Source organism: Mixophyes fleayi, chromosome 4 (assembly GCF_038048845.1).
Source record: "Mixophyes fleayi isolate aMixFle1 chromosome 4, aMixFle1.hap1, whole genome shotgun sequence".
Lineage (NCBI taxonomy): Eukaryota > Metazoa > Chordata > Amphibia > Anura > Limnodynastidae > Mixophyes > Mixophyes fleayi.
Window position 1 is genome coordinate 318,302,279 of NC_134405.1, and position 27,550 is coordinate 318,329,828.

At 44.1% G+C, this 27,550-nt stretch overlaps 1 protein-coding gene across 1 annotated transcript in view; it reads left to right on the top strand.

Annotated features, from left to right (window-relative positions):
- ADAM19 (ADAM metallopeptidase domain 19) overlaps window positions 1–27,550 on the top strand; it is a 53,342-nt gene extending 25,792 nt beyond the window's left edge. The window contains exons 6-22 of the mRNA XM_075210151.1: window positions 1,211–1,385; window positions 3,327–3,392; window positions 5,296–5,367; window positions 5,856–6,022; window positions 7,634–7,718; window positions 8,444–8,583; window positions 9,413–9,590; window positions 11,181–11,270; window positions 11,423–11,618; window positions 12,202–12,310; window positions 13,020–13,221; window positions 13,987–14,064; window positions 14,489–14,597; window positions 14,676–14,826; window positions 17,393–17,453; window positions 19,879–20,055; window positions 24,597–27,550. Of these exons, the coding sequence (XP_075066252.1) occupies window positions 1,211–1,385; window positions 3,327–3,392; window positions 5,296–5,367; window positions 5,856–6,022; window positions 7,634–7,718; window positions 8,444–8,583; window positions 9,413–9,590; window positions 11,181–11,270; window positions 11,423–11,618; window positions 12,202–12,310; window positions 13,020–13,221; window positions 13,987–14,064; window positions 14,489–14,597; window positions 14,676–14,826; window positions 17,393–17,453; window positions 19,879–20,055; window positions 24,597–24,665 (2,125 nt within the window). The 3' untranslated portion in view covers window positions 24,666–27,550. The remainder of the gene's footprint in view (window positions 1–1,210; window positions 1,386–3,326; window positions 3,393–5,295; window positions 5,368–5,855; window positions 6,023–7,633; window positions 7,719–8,443; window positions 8,584–9,412; window positions 9,591–11,180; window positions 11,271–11,422; window positions 11,619–12,201; window positions 12,311–13,019; window positions 13,222–13,986; window positions 14,065–14,488; window positions 14,598–14,675; window positions 14,827–17,392; window positions 17,454–19,878; window positions 20,056–24,596) is intronic.

Sequence of the window (27,550 nt, forward strand, 5' to 3'; positions counted from 1 at the left end):
CATGTGCAGCCCTCTAACCTTCACCAATCTGTAATAACATTTTAATATAAACCTGTAGTGTCTATTAGTTCTAATGTGCCCCTTGATAGAGAAGGTCTGTGGAACCAAAAACAGAGCATGCAGCGCACCGAGGCCCAAAAAATCCTCACCTTCTTTTAATAAAGTAAGCAGGAATCGCACAGCTTTCCTGCAGAGGAAGGAGGGAGATGATGTGGTGCAGACTGCACTCCCCTCCTGCTCTGATCTCAGATGGCTGCTAGCACAGCAGGCCCTCCTTACATGTTGTGGTGGAGGTCAAATGATTATTACCATTTATTTATATAGCGCCACTAATTCTGAAGCGCTGTACTGAGAACTCTCTCACATCAGTCCCTGCCCCATTGGAGCTTACAGTCTAAATTCCCTAACATACACACAGACTTGGAGAGAGAGAGAGACACAGACTAGGGTCAATTTGTTAGCAGACAATTAACCTACCAGTATGTTTTTTGGAGTATGGGAGGAAACTGGAGCACCCGGAGAAAACCCACGAAACACAGGGAGAACATACAAACTCCTCACAAATAAGGCCATGGTTGGGAATTGAACTCATGACCTCAGTGCTGTAAGGCAGAGGTGCTAACCACTTAGCCACTGTGCTGCCCAGAAGTCTGCTTCTCCAGTCAAAGAGTAAATCCAGGTTCAGTCTAATTCTAACTTATGACGAGCCGATGCCTGGTGACCAAATTCTTATTTAATGAGACCTGGTACCACAGGTGAAGTTTAGCAAAGAATAGGAGCTGGGGCCTATGGGTAATAAAACAGAGAAAAGGAATAATAGGCAATGAGCTAGGGGCTCTGACGCCTGCATGGGCCTTACTGCCCCCTGCTGCCCATAACTGCTCCACATCTAGTTTTTAAACATGTTATCTTTCACTATATCAGGACTTGTAGTTCCACAACAGCTAGAGACCCACAGGTTGCCTGGATGGCATGCTGAAACTTATAGTTCCACAATAGCACATGTTGTCTCTGCTCTATAAAATGCTGTCTGGTCATGTTTTGTAATTGTTTCTTGTGGATTGTCTTTTCTTTTTCGAATTGTTGGGGTATTATGGGTTAATACTAGATTATGTTGGATTGAAATATTACTGACTCAAGAGATAGAGAAATGATTGGCCTGTCCAACAGTAATTACGCCATAATGTAGCAGCGCTTCTTGTGTCTACAGGGGACTTATAACACTAAGCAATAATCTGAGTTACGTGGTGGAGCCGCTGCCAGGGGAACGTCATAAACTCCTCATCTACAGAGCAGAACTTCTAAGTCTTAATGGAGGGAAATGTGGACATGTAACGGCTAACGCGCAGAATGTTTCCAGCCTCAACTACCAACATCATCATCGGGTGAGCGTTGTGTAATCTGCATAGACAGCGATAGCAACAGCATCAAAAATAAAGACAAGAACAGGCCTTATTGTAATAACTCCATATCAGGCTTAAATGACAGCAACAAACCCAACCACTTTATATACATAGTAAAAGTAACAGGGACACCTGGTTGCACTGTAGTAAAGTGTAAATGGAGCAGATCCTGTTATATGATATCCCCTTAGAAATGATATTTCCCAGCTAAATAGTTCTCCCTCGGTTTACGCTCCCAGGAGATCAATGTAGGAGAGAGAGGTCTGTTATCTGGTGTCATTCTTTTCATTAGTTAGTGATTTTCTCCTGGAAGTTGATGTTCCAGGCCCGTGACTGTCCGACACAGCGATTATATCTAAACAAACCAAACCACATCCCCTGAGGTTGTTGACCATGTGATATCGCCGTACAGATGTTTGGAGTCATTCGTACAGTCCAAGTCCAAGAGTTCTCTGCTCTTGTAAAACTCTGAGATGCAACATCTGTCCTCCACATGTCCTCAAATAAATCTGTCCTCCGTAGACTGGAGGACGTGTAGATGCAGCCAGCTGAAGGATCTCTCATTGCTTGTATTATTATTATTGACCCTCTTATTATATCATTATCATCTATTTATATAGCGCCACTAATTCCACAGAGAACTCACATCAGTCCCTGCCCCATTGGAGCTTACAGTCTAAATTCCCCAACACACAGACTAGGGTTAATTTAATAGCAGCCAGATAACCTACTAGTATGTTTTTAGAGGGTGGGAGGAAACCAGAGCACCCAGAGGAAACCCACACAAACACGGGGAGAACATAAAAACTCCACACAGATAAGGCCGCGGTCGGGAATTGAACTCATGACCCCAGTGCTGTGAGGCAGAAGTGCTAACCACTGAGCCATCGTGCCACATTACTTTGCCTTAAAAGAGTGGACAATTATAGTGAGAAGTTTCCAATTTTCCGCTAATCAGTTTATTTTTATAACAAGTATTTTTAATATTGGGTTTGATAAGAATTAAAGCTAATGTGTTCAAGTTTTCTTACACTTGGGTGGCATTGCTGCCTTTACTGTCTATAAAGAATGTTCATTCTCACCTCCGACAAGAACTGCCACCTTCCACTCACACATTTATAGATGCACAGTATAACATGTACAGTTATACGAGTGTTCGCTCATTCCAGTCTCCTTAAAAATTTTCCAATAACCTCCCTCATCACAACCAGTGAGTCCTCAGCTCGGGGCTACTGAACTTTCCCCAACACTTTCCCTTGGCCTTGCCCAGGCCTAGAGGCCTGGATGATACATTGAGGGTATTGGGAGTATAGGATGAGTATCAGGTAAACTGCAGGAGACCTGAAGGAGGGACAACGGTGGTACTACTAGATTTTGGGAGACAAATTTTGGTTAAAATTTTTGGGGAGAATGGAAATTTTAGGAAAAACACATGTTATGCATAACTTGTCCTATGTTCATTTTGTTAGATAAAGGTATGAACAAGTCACTCTACACACAACACTGCTTTTCTTTCCACATTAACAACTGGTAGCATGACTGGCATCTGCCATATAGCTGTTTCAGACATAGTAAAATTGAATGTTCTAATGGAACAGCGCCCCCGGTGGCCAAAAGGACCACGAACAGTGAAGAATTCTTACTTGGGGTTAGCAAGAAAATAACTTTCTAACCAATTATCTCTCAAACATTTAAATATCTTTGTTTTAATCAGCAACAAAATCTCAAACAGCAGATTTAAAACCATTAGTAATTCAGTATAATACATTATTAAAATTGTTGCTTAGTGCCCCTCGATTTCCCATCATCACACTCATGAAATCACTGATCTGCCATCTTTAGTGTGATTTTCGTGGCCCTGCACATTTTCTAAATTCCCATTATTGCTACAGTTTGGCAGCAGACCTCTTGTGTGTCCTGCAGGTGAAGAGAGAGGATTCGGAGGGAGACAGATGTGTGGAACTTTACCTAGTTGCCGACTACGCCGAGGTAAAGCCGTTTTGGTGTTTCATATGTCAGAATGACCTTTGACCTTTATTACCACCACATAACTTAGTATGAATATAGTTAGTTGAATGTATTTTGCCAAGGTAAAAATAATATATTACGTCTATTTGGTCTTTCTGTGTATATTTGCATTGTATTGTATATGTAAACAAATTCTAAATGCAGCTAAAATCTACTCAGATTAACTTTACCTCTGTTGCCTTGAATTTCTATTCTAACACTTGCATTGCACTATGTATTAAAGTATAGTATTGTCGTTTTTACTTTTCCCTCTATATTTGTGAAGTGTAAATTTAAAGCTAATCATGTATAATAATGTTCCTGTTGCATTCATTTATGTGGCTTTATTAAAGGTGTTACTTCGGACCTCTTTAAGAGTTTAGCGTGCATATAGAGCCATTGGATGTCATTTGTAAAGTTCAAAGTGGCCTACAGGGCAGATATAACTTTGGACTTGAGGTGTGCTTCAGTTTCTGCCGGGGTACAAGGTGGGCGCATAGGTGGAGAAACAGCAGCTTACACAGACGGAAGGGAGGAGCTGGGCAGAGTATAGCCCCAGGCGGGTGCAGTGCAGAGCTGGTACTTCTGTGGAGGGGGTGGAAATGGGAGGGGGGGGATTGAAAAACACTGGGGGCTAGATTTACTAAACTGCGGGTTTGAAAAAGTGGAGATGTTGCCTATAGCAACCAATCAGATTCTAGTTGTCATTTATTTAGTACATTCTACAAAATGACAGCTAGAATCTGATTGGTTGCTATAGGCAACATCTCCACTTTTCCAAAACCGCAGTTTAGTAAATATACCCCTGGGGCTCTGTCCGTCACCCCTGGGCTATTGGGGCTGGGCACTTAACAAGGATCTGGGACACATGGGGGCAGATTCAATTAGCTGCAATGTTTCTTAGAATACTGTTCATTTTTCCTCATATCTCTATGGGGAGCGAGGAAATATGAGCGGATATTTCTGTAAAAATATCCACCGCAAAGTGTCTCCCAAATGGTCGCGAAACACTCTGGTGCTAATAGAATCTGCCCCTTGGACTGATAACTTCGCTACCTCATCGGTCTCAGTATAATGATAGCCCTCTGTCCATTATACCCAAAGTTAAAAAAAAAGACACATAAACAATTTTAAAATAAAGTTTAATTGCATAGAAAGGGGGGTTATGTACAGCATCTCCTTTACAAGGGGGCAAAGAACGTGTCATTTCACAGCTCTAGGCTCAGGATTATATCTTTATTATCTCAGCTGCTCCACCGAATAATAGCTTTTGTCAAGGATTATGTCCGTTCCTTGCTGTTTCCCTTTGCTCTTTGCTGAATGCTACTCACTGTTGGTCGCTGCTCCTCACAGTGCTGTGAGTTGGGTCATAAATTAGCCGTGCAATAAGTGGAGTTGGGCTTCTCTAGCTCACAGTTTAGTAAAATGACTCCTAGGTCAGATTTTACTTTCCTTTCTGGCCAACTGCAGACACCGAGCTCACTGTTTGCCCAGCAATAACACAGATGTCAGGGTAAAGTAAGGGTAAATAACAGTGAAACAAAGGAAGTTTAAAAGTCAGATTCTAAGGGGTATATTTACTAAACTGCGGGTTTGAAAAAGTGGGGATGTTGCCTATAACAACCAATCAGATTCTAGCTATCATTTATTTAGTACATTCTACAGAATGACAGCTAGAATCTGATTGGTTGCTATGGGTAACATCTCCATTTTTTTCAAACCCCCAGTGTAGTAAATATACCCCTAGGTGTCAGTGAGCTTGGGACGCCTGTGAAATACATAATGCTTTGTAAGTCAATAGCCATGATCGATAACATGTAACATGTTTCCAGGAATTGATAGCTGAAAAACATTGTATTGATTTACATTTATTGTGCACATTCAGTTTCAGAAACATGATTCAGACTTGGAGCGTACTCAGCGCAAGATGTTGGAAGTTACAAATTATATAGACAAGGTACAAGTCCTAATTAACACCATCCACATTGGGTGGTGTTCTTCTTTAAACCTTTTTTTATCAATTGAAGCCAATGTATATGAGAAGCAGAAGCATCTTAAACATTGTACACTATATCAGTGCTAGATGTAATGCTACTTTGGTTAGTAAAATGAAACCATTTAACAAATGCTTATTGCAAACTGCTGTGCAAAGCAGAAACTAAGAACCAGGCATTGTGGGAGCAGAACTGCCAGTAAATGTGTCGGCTTTTAGCGGGAATGTTCTGCTGTAATCATGAAATCATTACACACCTTGTCAATGCGCTATTGTGCCAAAGTAATTAATATGCATAGTAATTAATCTGGATAGGACGTTGGCCACGTTCTGGTATAATCCACATGTAGACCGTTTCATTGTATTTTTACAACTAATTATTGGTCGGTCAGTCCTGCTCTTTTATCCCATACACATTATAATGATGAAGGCTGTAAGTATTGTTTCTCCAGTTCTACAGAGCTCTGAATATTCGCATCGCACTGGTTGGATTGGAGGTCTGGACGGCGGGAGATAAGTGCAACGTGTCGGAGAATCCGTACATCACCTTGCGTGCCTTCCTGTCATGGAGGGGAAAGATCCTATCACAGACACCACATGACAACGCACAGCTCATCACGTGAGAATATTACTACCACAGGACCAGATGTAATGTATTGGTGTGACATGGGGAGGGTCTCAGTCTGAGCCCCTCGCGGGCAATATGCAAATAATCACTTGCCCACTTTCTTCCCATACTAGACTATTTCGGTGATCCCCACGGCCAAACATTAACATTTGATCTTTTAAATTTAAATGACATAGTACCAAACCTCTCAACTGTGTTAACTTAGGCAGGACAGTCACAATTTTTAGGGGACTGTCCCAATTTGTGCTTCAGAAGCACTTAGCATAGAGGACCTGGTACACCCCAATGTGATACGGTCACTCCCCCAGCGTGGCATGATCACGCCCCCAGCATGGCATGACCACGCCCCCAGCGTGGCATGACCACGCCCCAGCATGGCATGACCACGTCCTTTCTGTTGTTGCAGCTCCTCTGTCTAACATACACATTTACATTGTTGGGAGAAGAGCTGAGAATCACTGCACTAGTAAACCCGTAAAACTGATTAAATGTGTTAAAGACAGTTTACCATCATTACGTATAATCGATAGGCTGAGTGCTGAGATTGCTGCAGTCTGCTGGGATTCTGGCTGCAGTACAGAAAGCAGGTTCTCTCCCTCAGCGACGTGATGGCTCTTAGTATAGAGACATATCCTGGGGTTTCCATCACTTAGGGTGGGGATAGCTGGCACATGATACCACTGGAGAGGACACTTGCTGATTCTGGGCAGAAATCCCGACAGATTGCAGAGATTTCAGCACCACAAGGGAAGTGTGGAATTTGCTGCAGATCAATAGTAGGAGCACATTAAAGAGGCAATCCACTGTGGATAGCACCTTCCTAGCCTGGGATCCCCTCTGTTACCCGAATCTGAGAGCTGGGTGGCACTGTTAACTGCTCGCTTTCCCTGCAGCAATGAAGAGGGCACTTCAAGACATCCATAGCTATTACATATATATATATATATATATATATATATATATATATATTTAATAGGCATGATTGATTAAGAAGGGGTTGAATAACCTAGAAGCACCTGAACAAACTGAGGCAAGCAGTGCCACCAAAAAGGTTTACATATTGCTCAGACTACACCCAGGCTGGCCAACCTGTGGCTCTCCATGTGTTGTGAAACTACAAATCCCAGCATGCCCTTCCAGCTATAGACTGGCTTTCTACTGGTAAAGCATGCTGGGGCTTGTAGTTTCACAACACCAGGCCTGCTCTACACCCTGGCCATTTTGTGAGTTGTAAATGACGCCCGATGTGTTTCTGAGTTTCTAACAGCCGGTATCAGGCAGAAGTTCTATTTCAAATATTGGGAGCGTTTACAACAAGTTATAACACCCAGCGTAGTGATTTTAATTAGGCCACATCATTTTTCAGTGACGCCACCTTTAAAGTGTCCCACATACACATATAATGGAACAAGGTGTGTAATGTGACTGTCTGTGACTTATAAACTTTGTGCCATTGTATTCCATGCTGCCACTTTATTCTCAAAGATAATATACTGTGTAGGAGCCCAAGATATTTTGTTCCTGCATCAAAAAGTCCTTGTCACTGTATATCCCTGATGTAGCCAGCCATATATCTAATTGTTTCCCTTTGGTCTCCTCTAGAGGGCGCTCTTTTCACGGTACAACCATTGGTTTGGCTCCGCTCCAGGCAATGTGCTCGTCCTATCAGTCTGGTGGGGTGAATATGGTGAGACAGATTCATTTCTCTATGGATTGTAAGATTATAAGAAGGTGCCTCTCTCTGTGTGTAAAGAATTGCAGGGGATGCTGGTGCGGTATATAAAAAAATGTTAGTATATGTGAAACTACAAGCCCCAGCATGCTTTTCTATTAGCTAGCCAGCTGATAGCTGGCAGGGCATGCTGGGACTTGTAGTTTCACAACATCCGGAGAGCCACAGGTTGGCCAGGCTGTCCTATAGTTGTCCCTGTTGTTACTTGTGTAGAAAGGCCAGATGTTTTATATAATACAGCAATTACAACAGTGACACCTGGAGACTAGGAGTAGGTACTACACTCCATTAAAATGATAGAGAAGCAACCAAGGAAATAAATATAATCAAAATAATGTGGTTTTTTTTCCAGTGGAATAAAGAATAACATTGAGTTATATTCAACTCTGTGGGGGAGATTGAAATCAATGCGCTGTGTGGTCGGAACAGTCCGCGGTGATATATCGAGGTGACGTTCAGGCGGCGGCGGCAATGTACGCCGCCGGACATCGAGGCCTTGTCTGGTCACACATTACTCTGAATTGAATCTGCCCCTATGTGGCTTGTTTAAGGGTGTTGATAAAAACAAGTTATTTATAGCAAGCAGTAGCTATTTAATGAGAGTAACTTTGCTGTAAGCACATTTATTAGTGTCAAAGCTCTATTTATGTCATCGGGATTACCTTTGTTTGCCGCCGCAGGATCACTCAGACAATGCGATCGGAGTTGCAGCCACGATGGCTCATGAAATGGGACATAATTTCGGGATGAGCCACGATGCTGCCGGCTGTTGCTCGGCCAAACCTGAAGATGGTGGATGCATTATGGCGGCTGCTACTGGGTGAGGCTGCAATTATGTATCCACAGGGGCGAGGGGATTACAGTACTGTAATGACATCTGCAGAAAATATTATTTTATTTAAATGATCTATGTCCAAAGGACCAACCCTCTGATGTAATTGGTTCAGCTTCCTGCCTTCTTTCTGTTTGAAATAGTTACCATGAGCCCCACTCTCTCCAGTGAGGAAGATTTCATGGATCTGTTGCTATGCTGAACTCTGCATAGCAACCCATTATCTATGACAAGCACTGTTTGCACACAAGGCATTGTAGGAGTTTTTGTCTATAGCATTAGAAAATACAATTACAAATGACAAATTCAATAGTTTTTATCCACAGTATTTTAAGTACATTTTGTAATTCACTTTTATACCCCCAAAGAGTTGAAAGGGGAACTCCACCTGCACAGAGCACTATTATCCAGGCAAGTTGCCCTTGGACACTACAACAGACCTGTACAGGTCAAATTAAAGGAGTAAATTTGCTCCTGAACAAACCGTGTTACAATGCAAGGGGTGCAAATTAGTTTATTATTTTGCATGTAAGTTAAATACTGGCTGCTTATTCATCTAGCACACAAATACTTGATAGATTTATTTTTACACTGAATTTTGTTGCCAAGGTGCAAAGTTACTCCTATTTTTGCTTTACTGTCTTTAATGAATCAGGCCAATAGTAACTACCAATCCGATATGAATTCATTGGTCGTACTACTCTAGCCTGCTAAACGCTGATATTAGATGAGCCAAGTTATGGTCGGATGCAATGTGAATTGAGATGTGAGGATTATAAACATTGACACTGAACTCTTCACTGTATGTCGTCTCCAGACACCCCTTCCCCAAAGTGTTCAACGAGTGTAACAAGCGGGAGCTGGAGCGCTTCCTGCGCTCAGGAGGGGGGATGTGCCTCAGCAACACCCCGGACACCAAGACTCTTTATGGGGGCGCACGCTGCGGAAACGGCTTCTTGGAAGAGGGGGAGCAGTGTGACTGTGGGGATCCCGAGGTAAGATCTGAAGCAGAGGTAGGCAACCTGTGGCTCGCTGGCTGTCTAAATCTTCTACGTGTATGTAATTATTTCTACAGTATACCTGATTGCCGGTATGTGTGAACTGGATACACAAGCAAATAACTTAATAGCGAACATACTTACATTGCAGATCATAGCAGAAATGAACGTAAAGAATTACGTTAAAGTATAAAAAAGTAATTACAGTCATGTGTGCTATAGTTTCCACTGACCGTACTGGAGGCCTGGTGTAAAGATACGTATTGATGACACCAGCAGCACTCTCTAGTCACTTCTGATTGGCTTATTGACCCCTCCAACTGATAGTTCATTCATTCATTAGTGTTGCAGTTATGTTATATCAAGTCCCGGACGTACATTCAGATTTCTTATTTGTCATTTCCATTTGGACTACTGCAGTAAAGAAGATTCCCAATGGATTTATAAAGTAGTAAATGAGGGAAGTTGGGGTGTTTTATAAGGAAAATGCGACTTTCACATTTATTAATAATACTGTTAAAATACTTATCTTTTATGTATATGATTCATCATTACATTATGTTGTGTAAGAATTGGGTAAGGCTACATTCACATTTACTACTAATATGGGCAGCACGGTGGCTTAGTGATTAGCACTTCTACGTCTCAGCACTGGGGTATTTAGTTCAATTGCCGACCATGGCCTTATCTGTGTGGAGTTTGTATGTTCTCCTCGTGTTTGCGTGGGTTTCCTCCGGGTGCTCCAGTTTCCTCCCACACTCCAAAAACATACTAGTAGGTAAATTGGCTGCTAACAAATTGACCTTAGTCAGGGGCAAACGCAGGATTTGTAGAGGGGAATTTCCACACCATGCCACCAGAGTGGGCGTGACCAGCATGCATGGGGGCGTGGCTATAATTTTAGAAAGTGCTTGGCTGCTCTCCAACTCTTCCTATCCCCATAATATACATGGGCAATGCCTCGTGCACTACTGTTAGGTGCACGCAGCTCTACCTTTTCAAGCAGAGCCGTGTGAAGTGGGGGCATGGTTCAGCCACCTCAGTTATACAGTGCCCCAGGCTTGGAATGGGGTTTCCAGGCACTAGGACCCCCCCCCCCCCTCCCTCGGTTTGCCTATGCTAGTCTGCATGTGTGTATGTTAGGGAATTTAGACTGTAAGCTCCAATGTGGCAGGGACTGATGTGAGTTCTCTGTACAGCGCTGCGGAATTAGTGGCGCTATATAAATTGATGATGATGATATGGTCACACTGCATCTCTCGCCTACATAGACCAAACCACGTGAACATTTAAGTAAATAAATAACATTAGAAGAACTGCAGGGAAAGAAAGCCTTCATAGGATTGTTATCAGTGAGGGATGTGAAACCTATTCTGCTTTTAATAGCCCTGAGTATCACATATAGTTTGAGTAAGGTTCTCCGGCAAGCATGCGGTTGTACACGGGCCTAATGCCACCAAATGCTCCTAGATCGGTACCTATATATACAAATGTTAGAGCTGCATGTGTCTCTTGGACACACCTTCACACTCTCTTTTTAGCTCTGCCAGTCTACTGACGGAAACATCTCTCTTTCTCTTTTTGCAGCAATGTGATAACCCCTGCTGCAATGCTACAACGTGTACTCTGCTGCCGGGGGCTGAATGTGCCCATGGGACCTGCTGCCATCATTGCAGAGTAAGACATCTCTACTTAGTTATACAAGCAACATAAATAACATCGTAAACAGTAGGCACAGCTGAGAAACACAACCGACTACAGTCATACACAAATCTCTTAGAGCATCACACATCTGTAGAGTAATCCCTCCGTGTAATATCTCTGTTTAGCTGAGGCCACCTGGGTTCCTGTGTCAGAGGACATCCAGAGCCTGTGACCTGCCAGAGTTCTGCACCGGAGATTCTCCTGTGTGTCCTCCTAACTCCTTCCAGCTGGACGGGACTCCGTGCCAAGACGGAGCAGCTTTCTGCTACAACGGGAGATGCCTCACGCACCAACAGCAGTGCCTGCAACTGTGGGGAGCGGGTGAGTCAGCTCATGGGGACATCTTACCAGCTGTGGTGAGAATCTTATATTACATGTATACACACACACACACACATATATATATATATAGTGACTTTATTAACCTGTTTGTTCAAAGCCATTGAAGTGAATTGCAGTACACAGGTGTCATTACACCGGCTTGTGTATGCAGTGTAAACCCAATGCGGATAAGTCTCCTGCATCTATTGAACCCTTTACACCTAAGGCGCCAGTGGTTAGGGGCTGTGTTTTAGATGCAAACTAACTATTGGCGCCCTACATAATGGTAGCACCGTCCCTGCTTACACCTTGGATCCACATAATGTACAAGTTCAAATTCAGGAAAAAGCATTACCTAGTCTCCGTGTGTGACCGGCCACTCCGCAAGGCATAATTGGGGAGTTTGGTCTATTTGTGCCATAGCCAGATGTGCCCTGTGTGCCAAGTTATAAAATAGGGGTTACTACCACCTCTGAGCGCACACGAAACACGAGGCCTGTTGCACAGTCCCAGCCCATAACACATGCAGGTACACAACAGATATATATACAAACCTGATGCGTGCGCTCTGTTTACATCACAGGAGCGAGCATTGCGCCAGATGTGTGCTTTGAAAGGATCAACGCAGCTGGTGACCAGTATGGCAACTGTGGGCGAGATATGAATGGGGAATACAGGAAGTGTGACGCTGGGTGAGTGGGAGAATGCTAACGAATGTGACTATGCAAATCCTCATTAGTGATTAAGTGGAGTAAAATAACTATTTATTTATACAGATAAGGAGATATAGTGCAGGAACTAAACTTGTTCAATACCTTTCTTCCAGAAAAATAACGGATACAGAATTTAATTTATTGGGCTTATTCTGTCACTCATGATTTTTTTTTTAATATTTTATCTTTAATTGTCCTACTAAGCCCTGGTTCCCATCCTGAGTAAACCTGTCTCATCATATACCTGGGACTCAAAGGAGCTGAGTAGAGGGAAGCTCAGGTTGTATCCTATTATGAGATCAGATTGTGACATCCTCTATCTCTGTCCTATGATCTGAAGAGTAAAGTAACATCACATACTGAGGTAATCTGCAGCAGTATTATCCATTTCTCATACACAGCATTATTAAATCCCCAAGTAAAGTATCTAAAGAAATACTAAAACGTATGTAGCCAGTCATTCCCTCGACCACAGTTACAATTATAGTGGGGTTAGCCTATGTAAAATAAACTTTATAACCACCCTCTTCAGAATGTTAATTCTTCTCTTGTTGTTGCCCTGCACCAGTCAGTTGAGGTAATCGGGAAGGGGGTAGGGGTTCAGGGGTAGGGGTTCAAATAAAAGGCTTGCGAATGAAATGTCCCAGTAAGCACTAGTTTCATGGACGGTATATTTCTGTACTCCTAGGCATGCTAAGTGTGGGAAGATTCAGTGCCTAAGCTCCGCCTTGAAGCCTATTGAGCATAGCGCTGTAGCAATAGACACCACTATCACCGTGCAGGGGAGACGCGTGCGCTGCAGGGGGACTCATGTTTACCGGATAACCGAGGAGGAAGATATGATGGATCCCGGCCTCGTCCTCTCTGGCACTAAATGTGGTGAAAATCAGGTCAGACACGTACACAGCATAACCTGTTTCATTTCATATGGATTACATGCAAATCTAAGCTTACCTTTCAGACCAACCTTGACAACAGAATGGCTCTGTCCTGTCTTTGGACAAGAATATATGTCATTATGTATTACGTTAGCTATGAGATCTTTGGTCCTATAGACAGGACTGCACGTATGTGTCCTTCCAGTCCAACGCGTACCTTTAGGCGCGATGGTTTAAGCGTACCTACCTACACTCCTGATTTAGGCAAGTTAGTCCCGATTTGAGGTCTCTGTCCCATGGCTGTGACCACACCCCATCCCCAAATGTTGAGAGGCATGTTTAGGGTATATTGGTCATAGCGTTATCTAAACACAGTGGTGGCAGCCATTTTGTGAGCTGAACCAAATGTTGACAAAAATAATGAGAATGTAATGTAGTAATTCACTAGGAACTTGTGCTTTATGCTTTAGTCATGTCACTAATGAATCGATAGGTTACATGCTTATTGACTTTGGTTCACTTCACAAAATGGCTGCTTCCGCTGTATGTAAGTAATGGGTACCTTTTAAAATTAAGTATACATATCCTAGTTACCACATAACATGCCACTATACTTATCTTTTAGTTATTTTAAATGTGCAACTAGACACTTCAATTGTTCGTTAAAATCCGTGCTACTACTTAACTGTGGATTGAGGCCTGGCGAGCTAGACACGGGACGGTCATGTTGTGCTATGTACCTGAATTAAATGGGATTATATTGTTTGTTTTCTCCAGCTGTGCTTTGAGGGACAATGCCGAGACATCACGTTCCTGCAAGTGGATGAGTGTGCTAAGAAATGCCACGGAAATGGGGTGAGAGACTCCAAAACATACTCATATTAGGGGGACGGGCAGAAAAGCCAGAGTAAGTGAAGTCTTCTGAAAACTCCATTTAGAGTATAAGATCAAGACAATAAGGGGTAGATCAACCACAAATATACAATATCGCAACCAGAAATGCTCTTTTCATGGGTAATTCAAGGATGGCGGAATCTGCCGGGTGCAAGAGTGGTCACCACCCACCGGGAGGTTTAAGATGCGTTCATTGCTTTTGACACGTGACAGTCCTGATGCCCATCACTCTCATGGAGTCACAAACTAGGCCCAATCAAAGAATATCTAACAGAAAAAGTTTCAATCCATAAAGTGAATGGTCTGAAATCAATACTGAAACTCTTAAAATCCCTGCGAACTTTTGCACACCATCTAAAAGTTATTTTATCTATATTATCTACAGGTTTGCAATAATAACCAGAACTGTCACTGTTTTCCTGGATGGAAGCCTCCATACTGTAACCTGACAGGTAACGGCGGCAGCCTAGACAGCGGCCCGGTACCTGGTGATGGTAAGTCCTCCATTTTTCTTTTGGGCATTTGGGTACTATTGCTAGGATCCAGAAAACAAAACTTTATTTTTCTTCCAGGTTCACAGTCCACGTGGCTCTGGATATTTATTCCTCTTTCATTACTAGCTGGGATGGCAGTGACCTTGTCCATATACCTCTATAAACATAGGTGCTTAAGGAGGTTCAATAAATCAGAGAGCATTCCTGCAGCAGGCTGCCTGCACAAGAGGTATGTGCAATATTATCACATACAACCAATCAAACACTTGCCTTCCGGTTGCTGTGGTTCAGTGCAAATTTTTGCACCAAAGGGCAATCTCAGTAAACGAGTCGTTCCAAATGAAAGTTTGAAGCAATTAAAATTCCAAACTCTTTTCAAACAGCAAATCTAAAACTCATGTTAAAACATTAAAAAAATCAGTGGTGGCGTCCCCAGTATAAATTCAGTTTAAAGAAAAAAAGGCATACCATAGAACTGACCGCCCTATTGTATATAAGGAGGGATTATTTCTGTATAATTATATCAAATATTAGTGCAATTAATGCAAAATCAATACAGACAGAATAATAACAAAAAAAGGGTAAATATGATCCTTTAACTAACTACACAGTACAAACAATCCTCATTATCTAAGTATTGTGTATCCAGTTCTCAGAAAGAGCCAAGGTTCCAAAACTACCGTATTGGCAATTGTGTGTTAACATATTCACATCATTCATCCATATTCCATACAGTTTCCTTCTAGGTTGTTTATATCCATATTTATAGCCTTATATATACACAGCGATCTCTGGTTCATCTCACTGGAGCCTCATGTGATTACACTCTAGGAGACAGACTAACATAGTGACTGTAAGCCAGTGAGAATACCTGCTAACAGACAGTCAGTAAGTAGTAACACAGTGACTGTATGCCAGTGAGAATACCTGCTAACAGACAGTCAGTAAGGAGTAATACAGTGACTGTATGCCAGTGAGAATACCTGCTAACAGACAGTCAGTAAGTAGTAACACAGTGACTGTAAGCCAGTGAGAATACCTGCTAACAGACAGTCAGTAAGGAGTAATACAGTGACTGTATGCCAGTGAGAATACCTGCTAACAGACAGTCAGTAAGGAGTAACACAGTGACTGTATGCCAGTGAGAATACCTGCTAACAGACAGTCAGTAAGGAGTAATACAGTGACTGTATGCCAGTGAGAATACCTGCTAACAGACAGTCAGTAAGGAGTAACACAGTGACTGTAAGCCAGTGAGAATACCTGCTAACAGACAGTCAGTAAGGAGTAACACAGTGACTGTATGACAGTGAGAATGCCTGCTAACAGACAGTCAGTAAGGAGTAATACAGTGACTGTAAGCCAGTGAGAATACCTGCTAATAGTCAGTAATAAGTATGTAAGGTAGTGGAATAGGGAGCGACAGATGATAGATCTAATGCAGAGGGACAAGTAAACAAGCACCAGACTATAACTGTAACAGGGAAACCCACAGCATGGCTGAATGTTAGGAACTCCCAAGTCAGTACAGTGAAACTCGGGAACTACTCAGAAGGCCAGGTGTTTGCTGGAGCCCCTAGTGGTGGGGACAGACTGGGCTGCGGGCCGACTGAGGGTCGAGTAGCGTATACTGACTTAAAGGAGTTTCCCAGAAGTGGAGTGATTGGTGGACTGTAGTATAAGAGAAATCCAAGGTCCAAAGGTCACAGGCACAGAAGCAATATCCAAGGGCAAGCAAAGGGTCAAACTCACAGGCAGAGAAGCGAAATCCGAATTCCAGGCAAAGGTCAAGGTCAGAAGAGAAGGGTCAAAGGTTCAATAACGAGCAGGGGTCAAACACGGGTGGTCAAATCTAAGGTAACAGGAACCTAAATGGATAGTACAAGCAGGCAGCAGGACTGAGGACAGAACGCTATAACCGGCAATGATGCAGCAGGCCTTAAATACATAGTTGGCCCAATCAAAACTTACATGCACCCCTGCAGACTAATGAGAAACATAGCACCAGACCAATCAGGGCTAGTCCCTGATAGGTGCACACAGATGCAGGCTAATGCCTGTAACTAGTCCCCTAATTAGCCCACAGGCTGTGTCATCTTTTGCGTATGCGCCCGGCTTCCAACAGCGCCGGGACGCAGCGCTATGTGACAGGCGTCCGGCCGTTGCCTTGGCGACGGCCGGGTAGGAAGGGGAAGTGACGTCCCGGTCGTCATGGTGACGGCCGGGACACTGGAGCAGGCAGGAAGCGAGCCGCGGCGGCTGTGAGTACCGCCGCGGCTCGTGACACTGAATTACCTAGAAAACTCTGTCCCGCAAAAAAAAAATGTGCCCCCTACCTCCCCTAAACAAAAAACCAGCCCTGTGCTTATTGCTTCCAGTTGACATGGGTGGTAAATTGTTAGATGTAAACATGACACTGGCTGCAGCGTGGCAGCCCAGCCATTTTGCAAGCTGGTTATGATCTGAGAATGCAGCTTAATCGTGTCTGCCGTGATGCCCACACTTCGTAGGACACTTGTGGAAGTGACGTGGCTGCAGGACCCCGGAGACACTAGCAGGCCCTGACACTTCTCTTTCACTGTTTTTACTGGCACTACAATCACTCAGATTTCACTGATTACTTTTTATATCCATGCCACGTGGGTGTGTGACACTAGGGACAGTAGTCTTTTCTTCCTGCATACATGAATTGTTTTTCCACATATGTTGACATATACTTTATATCATTAATCTACATTGAAGTGGGATATATTCTAGACTAGGTATCAGTCTTCTGTCATGATTTGTTTTCACAGTGACAGCAATGATAAACCCAGACTTGAATCTACCTCCAGACCCAGACCTCAGGTACAGATGGTAAGTTCCCAGGTCATCTTATGGTATTGTTGTAATTCTGGAGACACGTAGGAGCAGGGTCATTCAGAAGTAGGTAGAGAATTGTGCTTGACTGGTAGAAAAGTCAATATAGTCTAGTCATATAGTAGCATCAGATCAGAGCTGGCATAGTGAGGCAGTAGCAGTATCAGATACAAGCTCGACTAATCAGACAGTTGCAGGATCAAATACAAGCTGGACTACTTGGGCAATAGCAGTTTCACATTGAAGCTAGACTAGGCAGGATCCGATTTGAACTGATCTAACCAGGCAGCAGCAGTATCAGATTCTGCTGGTCTAGTTGGGTAGTATCCAAATCCAGCTGGGCTAATAAGACTGTAACAGGATCAAAATTGAGCTGGAATATTTAGGCAGTAACAGGATCAGATTCGTTTTGGACTATTCATGCAGTAGTAGTATCAAATTTGATGTAGACTAGAGACAGTAACAGTATCACATAAGAGCTGGGCTAGTCAGGAAGCAGCTGTTTCAGATGCGAGCTGGACTAGTCACAGTAGCAGGATCAGAATTGAGTTGGATTACTCAGGTTGTAGCAGGATCAGAATTGAGCTGGACTAATCACAGTTGCAGGATCAGATTCAGCTGGACTAATCACAGTTGCAGGATCAGAGTGAGCTGGACTAATCACAGTTGCAGGATCAGAGTGAGCTGGACTAATCACAGTAGCAGGATCAGATTTGAGCTGGACTAATCACAGTAGCAGGATCAGATTGAGCTGGACTAATCACAGTAGCAGGATCAGATTTGAGCTGGACTAATCACAGTAGCAGAATCAGAGGGAGCTGGACTAGTCACAGTAGCAGGATCAGATTTAAGATGGACTAATCACAGTAGCAGGATCAGATTTGAGCTGGACTAATCACAGTAGCAGAATCAGAGGGAGCTGGACTAATCACAGTAGCAGGATCAGATTTGAGCTGGACTAATCACACTAGCAGGATCAGATTTAGCTGGACTAATTACAGTAGCAGGATCAGATTTGAGCTGGACTAATTACAGTAGCAGGATCAGAATGAGCTGGACTAATCACAGTAGCAGCATCAGATTGAGCTGGACTAATCACAGTAGCAGGATCAGATTCAGCTTTACTGATCACAGTAGCAGGATCAGATTTGGGCGGACTACTCAGGTGGTAGTGGGATCAAATTTGAGCTGGACAAAGCACAATAGCAGGATCATATTCATCTGGATTAGTCAAGTGGCAGTAGGATCAGATTCATCTGGATTAGTCAGGTGGCAGTAGGCTCAGAGTGAAGCTGGACTAATCAAAGTAGCAGGATCAGATTCATCTGGACCTATCACAGTAGCAGGATCAGCTGCAGCTGGATGAGTCAGGTGGTAGTAGGATCAGAGTGGAGCTGGACCTATCACAGTAGCAGGATCAGCTGCATCTGGATGAGTCAGGTGGTAGCAGGATTAGAGTGGAGCTGGACCTACCACAGTAGCAGGATCAGCTGCAGCTGGATGAGTAAGGTGGTAGCAGGATCAGAGTAGAGCTGGACCTATCACAGTAGCAGGATCAGCTGCAGCTGGATGAGTCAGGTGGTAGCAGGATCAGAGTGAAGCTGGACCTATCGCAGTAGCAGGATCAGCTGCAGCTGGATGAGTAAGGTGGTAGCAGGATCAGAGTAGAGCTGGGCCTATCACAGTAGCAGGATCAGCTGCAGCTGGATGAGTCAGGTGGTAGCAGGATCAGAGTGAAGCTGGACCTATCACAGTAGCAGGATCAGCTGCAACTGGATGAGTCAGGTGGTAGCAGGATTAGAGTGGAGCTGGACCTATCACAGTAGCAGGATCAGCTGCAGCTGGATGAGTAAGGTGGTAGCAGGATCAGAGTAGAGCTGGACCTATCACAGTAGCAGGATCAGCTGCAGCTGGATGAGTCAGGTGGTAGCAGGATCAGAGTGGAGCTGGACCTATCGCAGTAGCAGGATCAGCTGCAGCTGGATGAGTCAGGTGGTAGTAGGATCAGAGTGGAGCTGGACCTATCACAGTAGCAAATCAGCTGCAGCTGAATGCATCAGATGGTAGTAGGATCAGAGTGGAGCTGGACCTATCACAGTAGCAGGATCAGCTGCAGCTGGATGAGTCAGGTGGTAGCAGGATCAGAGTGGAGCTGGACCTATCACAGTAGCAGGATCAGCTGCAGCTGAATGAGTCAGATGGTAGTAGGATCAGAGTGGAGCTGGATTAAAGATGCACTAATGGCGCAGTAACAGAATGTGATTCGAGCACCAGGTAAGACCAGGTGTAGAATTAAGCAGGGGTAGGGGCAGATATTAATCTGGTGTTTTCTTGTTAATGTTTTGTCTTGTTGTATCTGTTGTTTAGAACACCAGCAGACATTCCTAAAACTATAGGATTTTATTTTACTATTCATCTACAGTGTCCAAAAAGCCCGGTCAGTTTGCAGTTCAACCACGTGGTAGAGGAACAAAGGCCTTCACCCAGTCATCCTCAACACAAGCAATTAGATGGTGGAACTAAAAATACTAATCATCAAATAAGGATACCTCCACCCACCAGACCCGCTCCCCTGCCTCCAGCCCCCCCACCTCGCAAGGTAAAGTCATTCCTCAGGATTGTTGGTTTGGTGTAAACAGATGGAATAATTGCTATTGCCGGGTCTTCTACAATCTGCAGAATTTGGCTTTGGAGAGTGGTAATTATTTAATGATAAAGAAACTGAATTGATGAATTATATAAAGGTGAGTAGTGCATGACTGCTTGGGTTATTAATGTGTTAGGTGATAATATCTCAGGACTGGTACAGTCAGGAGTGATTTGTAAGGATATTGTGCAGGGTCTACTTCCTGGCTGGGAACAACTAAGATCTTGAGGATATTCTATAATTGTCTGCAATCATTGGTGGTCAGTGAAGCACCACATAGGGCGATTTCAGTGTAGTCTATTCTCAGAACTTAAATATTGCTCCCTTAAATGAAGACCTTAGGACTGTGGATTGGATGCTGCTGTCAGGCGGTCTCCAGAGCTGCTGCGATCTTCTTTCTGTGTCAGGTTGCTTAGCAGCCAAGACGCGGCATCACGCGTCGTCTGGCAGTCACAGGCCACATTGCGTGCAGTGGTCTGCTGAGGGGCTCGCTCTTGGAAAGCTTGATGATTGGGTCGTTGACCTTTACAGGTCAGGGAGATCCCTGCAGGTGATAGCGTAACTCCAAGGTGCTGTTCCTGCTATTGTAATTATACTCTGTGTCTTGTATCTCTGACTGCTGCCGTTTCTGACCCTAGCCTTGCTTATTGGAGTACTCACTGACTGCTGCCTGTAGTGACCCTTGCCTTACTTATTGGAGTACTCACTGACTGCTGCCTGTACTGACCTTTGCTTTGCTTATTGGAGTACTCACTGACTGCTGCCTGTACTGACCCTTGCCTTGCTTATTGGAGTACTCACTGACCGATGCCTGTACTGACCCTTGCCTTACTTATTGGAGTACTTACTGACCACTGCCTATACTGACCCTTGCCTTACTTATTGGAGTACTCACTGACTGCTGCCTGTACTGACCCTTGCCTTACTTATTGGAGTACTTACTGACCGCTGCCTGTACTGACCTTTGCTTTGCTTATTGGAGTACTCACTGACCGATGCCTGTTCTGACCCTTGCCTTACTTATTGGAGTACTTACTGACCGATGCCTGTACTAACCCTTGCCTTACTTATTGGAGTACTTACTGACCGCTGCCTGTACTGACCCTTGCCTTACTTATTGGAGTACTCACTGACCGATGCCTGTACTGACCCTTGCCTTACTTATTGGAGTACTCACTGACCGATGCCTGTACTGACCCTTGCCTTGCTTATTGGAGTACTCACTGACCGATGCCTGTACTGACCCTTGCCTTGCTTATTGGAGTACTCACTGACTGCTGCCTGTACTGACCCTTGCCTTGCTTATTGGAGTACTCACTGACTGCTGCCTGTACTGACCCTTGCCTTGCTTATTGGAGTACTCACTGACCGATGCCTGTACTGACCCTTGCCTTACTTATTGGAGTACTTACTGACCGCTGCCTGTACTGACCCTTGCCTTACTTATTGGAGTACTCACTGACTGCTGCCTGTACTGACCCTTGCCTTACTTATTGGAGTACTTACTGACCGCTGCCTGTACTGACCTTTGCTTTGCTTATTGGAGTACTCACTGACTGCTGCCTGTACTGACCCTTGCCTTACTTATTGGAGTACTTACTGACCGCTGCCTGTACTGACCCTTGCCTTACTTATTGGAGTACTTACTGACCGCTGCCTGTACTGACCCTTGCCTTACTTATTGGAGTACTCACTGACCGATGCCTGTACTGACCCTTGCCTTACTTATTGGAGTACTCACTGACCGATGCCTGTACTGACCCTTGCCTTGCTTATTGGAGTACTCACTGACCGATGCCTGTACTGACCCTTGCCTTGCTTATTGGAGTACTCACTGACTGCTGCCTGTACTGACCCTTGCCTTGCTTTTTGGAGTACTCACTGACTGCTGCCTGTACTGACCCTTGCCTTGCTTATTGGAGTACTCACTGACCGATGCCTGTACTGACCCTTGCCTTACTTATTGGAGTACTTACTGACCGCTGCCTGTACTGACCCTTGCCTTACTTATTGGAGTACTTACTGACCGCTGCCTGTACTGACCCTTGCCTTACTTATTGGAGTACTCACTGACCGATGCCTGTACTGACCCTTGCCTTACTTATTGGAGTACTCACTGACCGATGCCTGTACTGACCCTTGCCTTGCTTATTGGAGTACTCACTGACCGATGCCTGTACTGACCCTTGCCTTGCTTATTGGAGTACTCACTGACTGCTGCCTGTACTGACCCTTGCCTTGCTTATTGGAGTACTCACTGACCGATGCCTGTACTGACCCTTGCCTTGCTTATTGGAGTACTCACTGACTGCTGCCTGTACTGACCCTTGCCTTGCTTATTGGAGTACTCACTGACCGATGCCTGTACTGACCCTTGCCTTGCTTATTGGAGTACTCACTGACCGATGCCTGTACTGACCCTTGCCTTGCTTATTGGAGTACTCACTGACTGCTGCCTGCTTATTGGAGTACTCACTGACTGCTGCCTGTACTGACCCTTGCCTTGCTTATTGGAGTACTCACTGACTGCTGCCTGTACTGACCCTTGCCTTGCTTATTGGAGTACTCACTGACCGATGCCTGTACTGACCCTTGCCTTACTTATTGGAGTACTTACTGACCGCTGCCTGTACTGACCCTTGCCTTACTTATTGGAGTACTTACTGACCGCTGCCTGTACTGACCCTTGCCTTACTTATTGGAGTACTTACTGACCGCTGCCTGTACTGACCCTTGCCTTACTTATTGGAGTACTCACTGACCGATGCCTGTACTGACCCTTGCCTTGCTTATTGGAGTACTCACTGACCGATGCCTGTACTGACCCTTGCCTTGCTTATTGGAGTACTCACTGACTGCTGCCTGTACTGACCCTTGCCTTGCTTATTGGAGTACTCACTGACCGATGCCTGTACTGACCCTTGCCTTGCTTATTGGAGTACTCACTGACTGCTGCCTGTACTGACCCTTGCCTTGCTTATTGGAGTACTCACTGACCGATGCCTGTACTGACCCTTGCCTTGCTTATTGGAGTACTCACTGACTGCTGCCTGTACTGACCCTTGCCTTACTTATTGGAGTACTCACTGACTGCTGCCTGTACTAACCCTTGCCTTACTTATTGGAGTACTTACTGACCGCTGCCTGTACTGACCTTTGCTTTGCTTATTGGAGTACTCACTGACTGCTGCCTGTACTGACCCTTGCCTTGCTTATTGGAGTACTCACTGACTGCTGCCTGTACTGACCCTTGCCTTGCTTATTGGAGTACTCACTGACCGATGCCTGTACTGACCCTTGCCTTGCTTATTGGAGTACTCACTGACTGCTGCCTGTACTGACCCTTGCCTTGCTTATTGGAGTACTCACTGACCGATGCCTGTACTGACCCTTGCCTTGCTTATTGGAGTACTCACTGACCGATGCCTGTACTGACCCTTGCCTTGCTTATTGGAGTACTCACTGACCGATGCCTGTACTGACCCTTGCCTTACTTATTGGGGTACTTACTGACCGCTGCCTGTACTGACCTTTGCTTTGCTTATTGGAGTACTCACTGACCGATGCCTGTTCTGACCCTTGCCTTGCTTATTGGCGTACTCACTGACCGCTGCCTGTTCTGACCCTTGCCTTGCTTATTGGCGTACTCACGCTGTGCGTGCTGTTGGTAGGGTCATTCAGCTTGTCCACTGAGACATATTGTGTTGTCACCTGTTTCATGTCAAGACAGTTATTGCGTCTCCCAGTACCTCTTAAGTTCTAGACCTATACTTGCACTCCTGCTATCTACTGTACTGATCTCCAGTATACCTACACAAAGCCAGTGCATAGATAAATCTCTACTACTTCAAGTTACGTCCTGGGTGACATCCAAGTACCGGTGAGCATACAGCGTTCTATGGCAACGGCGGCTCCTATAGATGAAGACCTCATCAAGATGATTCTAGAGACTCATTTTGAGTCTGGTGTTTGCCCAAACAGCTGCTACATTGATATGTTGTAAAATACATCTATTGTGCGGTATTGTTTAGTACAAGAGATTTTATTTTGGTATTTTGGAATGCAAACACCGAGATGCTCATGCACTATGAAAATGATGTCTCTATAAATATAACTGACAGACACTATATTGTTAGAATATAATCCTGTTTGTTTGTAATCTCTATTGCAATAAAAATCAGCACTACCTGACTACTTGTAAAATGATTTCCTTATCAATTGGTGTCAGCAGTGGGATAGGGGGAGTGTTCTATGCAACACAGAAAATCCTACTAGTTAGTACACCTTTATACATTCCATATGGTTGACTTTGTAAGTGGCAAAAAATACAATACATTTCTCAAACCATAAACAGCTTTGCTTATTTCTTAGATGTTCTAGTCTATAAAACAAGCTACATATTTTTTTTTACTGATGCCCAAAATATTTTGTGTGACTAATCTATTATTTATTCGTTGGGACCACTGAAAATAAATGTTATTCTTATTTTGCAGGCATTACAACCCCCCAGAAGAGCCCCCCCTCCTGTCCCTCCGTGTAGGCCGAGGCCGACTGCCAAGTGAGCGACGAGGACATCTGTAGATAATCTTTGACATCAAGTTGCTGGAACAAGAGATCTTGTGTCAAGGATTGAATCTGGAACTGTACTCTTCTCAAATGGAATGTCTTGAACAGGATTTAGTCGATGAACAATACCACTGGCAATAACATCTGCTGGTGTTCTATAGCTTACCTGTGGCCGACACACAATGGTGGCAGTAGGGGATTCTTGTATACCTCAGTGATGTTGGTGACGTCACCTGTTCATAGTGAATTGATGGGCTAAATATAGGTTCACCCTAAAAAATAGTTGCCTCTTTTGTTTGTATGCGTACCTCCCAATTCTGGGAGACTGTCCCGCCATAACTGACAGTCAAGACTTTAGTCTCAACTGCGGGAAATGTTGGGAGGCATGTCTCTGTCACAGAAGTGAATGGGCGCCAAACGCCGGAGACGGCCCTGGGGTACATGGGCACACCTCAAGTGGCCATGCCCATTTGTGAGGTGGCCACGATAACTTCTTGCAGTGTCCTGATTCCAAAAACATTGCTATGTACACTTTAATGAGAGTACACAAATAAGTAGGGTCTGTGGTGCTACAATAACGGCAACCAGGGTGGATATTATATACGTAGGAATAAACAGAACAAATACAGATTATGTCTACTTAAAGCATTACCGGGACATCATGTTACAAATGGCAAGTTAGCCGAACTAGAATCAGCGGTTGAAATATTTTCACTCAGGTGCTGAAGTTCTGGGAGTTGATCCACCCCCCCTACATAAATGTAGTCTTAGAGATATTATTAATTTAATACATAAATCCACCATAGCACAGGCAGGCCTTGTGATAGAGTGAGTTGAAGAAGTATAGGCCTAGATCATTATTAAACATTATGTGCATAAACCACAGGATGTTATAATGCAACAACACAGTCCCCAGCTCCCTTAAAATAATTCTATTTATTTAAAAGAGAAATGATTAAGAACAAGAATTATTAACAATTATACTAGATAAAAGTATAATATAAAACGTAAAAGTATAACGTAGGCTTCGCTTTCATCCCAAAGATCTGTCATGTCAAATACCTTACAATGTTTTGGTGATATACAGAAGTCATAGTACTCTCACAATGCACAGGGTTGGGAAATAATTGAAGTTATTTGGTTTGTAAATAACAAATAAAACTGGAGTAATGATGACGGATTTTTCCGGTGGGTTTAGGACCCTGGAGGTCTCTTGCTATAATTTACTTTTTCTGCAAATGTATATTTATGTTGTTTTTTTGATATGTTGATTTTTGAACATAACAGCCAGAATGTAGACAAAAAAAACCAGGTGCTATTCATTGTGTTTTCACGTTAATGATATGTAAATCTCATAATTAGATTTCCCTGACAAGTGATCTTGGGCTTTGTTAACGGCTCTCACCACACACTCACACCGGGGGCGTATTGTAATTTGAATGGACCATTCTATCCCGGGGACCAGTCGTCCCTATATTGTGTGAGTTATAGAGCAATGATAAGATTTGTCATGGTGGCTCAGTGCAGGGCCGTAACTAGGGCTGTGCGACAGGGGCAACTGCCCAGGGCGCAACGCTGAAGGGGGGCGCAATTTAGGAATATTTTAGGTTAAAAATGGTAATTTGGTTAAAATTGAGGGCTAGGGGGGCGGAATTTGTCTTTCTCTCCCCAGGCGCTAGATTTCTAAGTTACGGCTGTGGCTCAGTGGTTAGCACTTCTGCCTCACAGCACTGGGACCATTAGTTCGATTCCCGACCATTCCTGACTGTGGAGTTTGTATATTCTCCCCGTGTTTGCGTGGGTTTCCTCCGCGTGCTCCCGTTTCCTCCCACACTCCAAAAACATACTGGTAGGTTAATTGGCTGCTATTAAATTGACCGTGGTCCTTCTCAGTGTGTATGTCATGGAATTCAGACTGTAAGCCCCAGTGGGGCAGGGACTGATGTGAGTGGCACTAGATAAATAGCTGATGATGATTTGTCTAGAGGTGGGTGTGACTAACAGCTGAGGTGTCTTTGTCCTGTCATCTTCTTTACGCATGAGACTTATAAGCATGTTTAAAAACTGGAGAGGAGAGCATGGGTATTGGGAAAGAGTTTAGAGTAAAGGGTCACATTATACTTAAACTGCACAAATGCAGGAGCTTAATACAAAATCGCCAGGCCATATAGTATAATTAGGGGGGAGCACACAGATATGTGTTGTTCCCCTCCATACTCCCCCGCTCTGCTGAGCATGTAAGGGGGCCGGTGGTTAGTTGCTGAGAAGAGCAGAGCAGGGGGCTGTGTAGCATTTAGAACAGTATTGTCAGGTAACCCTCATCTCTGGCCTCCACAGCCATTGCACCCCCTGTGACGGCTATGGTACCACCCCGCCCCAGTTGAATATACAGAATGGAAGCAACCATTGTGTAAGTGGAATTCAATAGGAGCTAACATAACTCCTAATAGTCCCCATTCCGAGAACCCCAAATGGGCGTGGCATATTAGGAAAATGGGTGTGGCTTCATCAGAGTCTGGGTGTGGTTGGGTGGATTGCCTGGGTTTGGGTGTATCGGGATGTGAATGGATCATGGTGGGTCTTATCTTTTTACATGTTTGGAGGTGCTACTAATGAGCTTACTGAGGCAACCTATCAATGTGTGCCTGAGTGATATCACTAGTTCCTAGTAAGTTGATAAGCATTGTGATGAATATTGGTTCAGCTCATAAAATGGCTGCCTCCACCACGAGTTCATTTAAAAAAAAAAAAGTACATCAATAGAAAAAGCCCCAAAACATTATTTTTTAACATCATGCATTTCGTGCATAACTTTCTGGCATAAAATGAGTATACAGATTCCATATTTAAGAATGTGTGCATCCACAGCTTAATGCCTTAA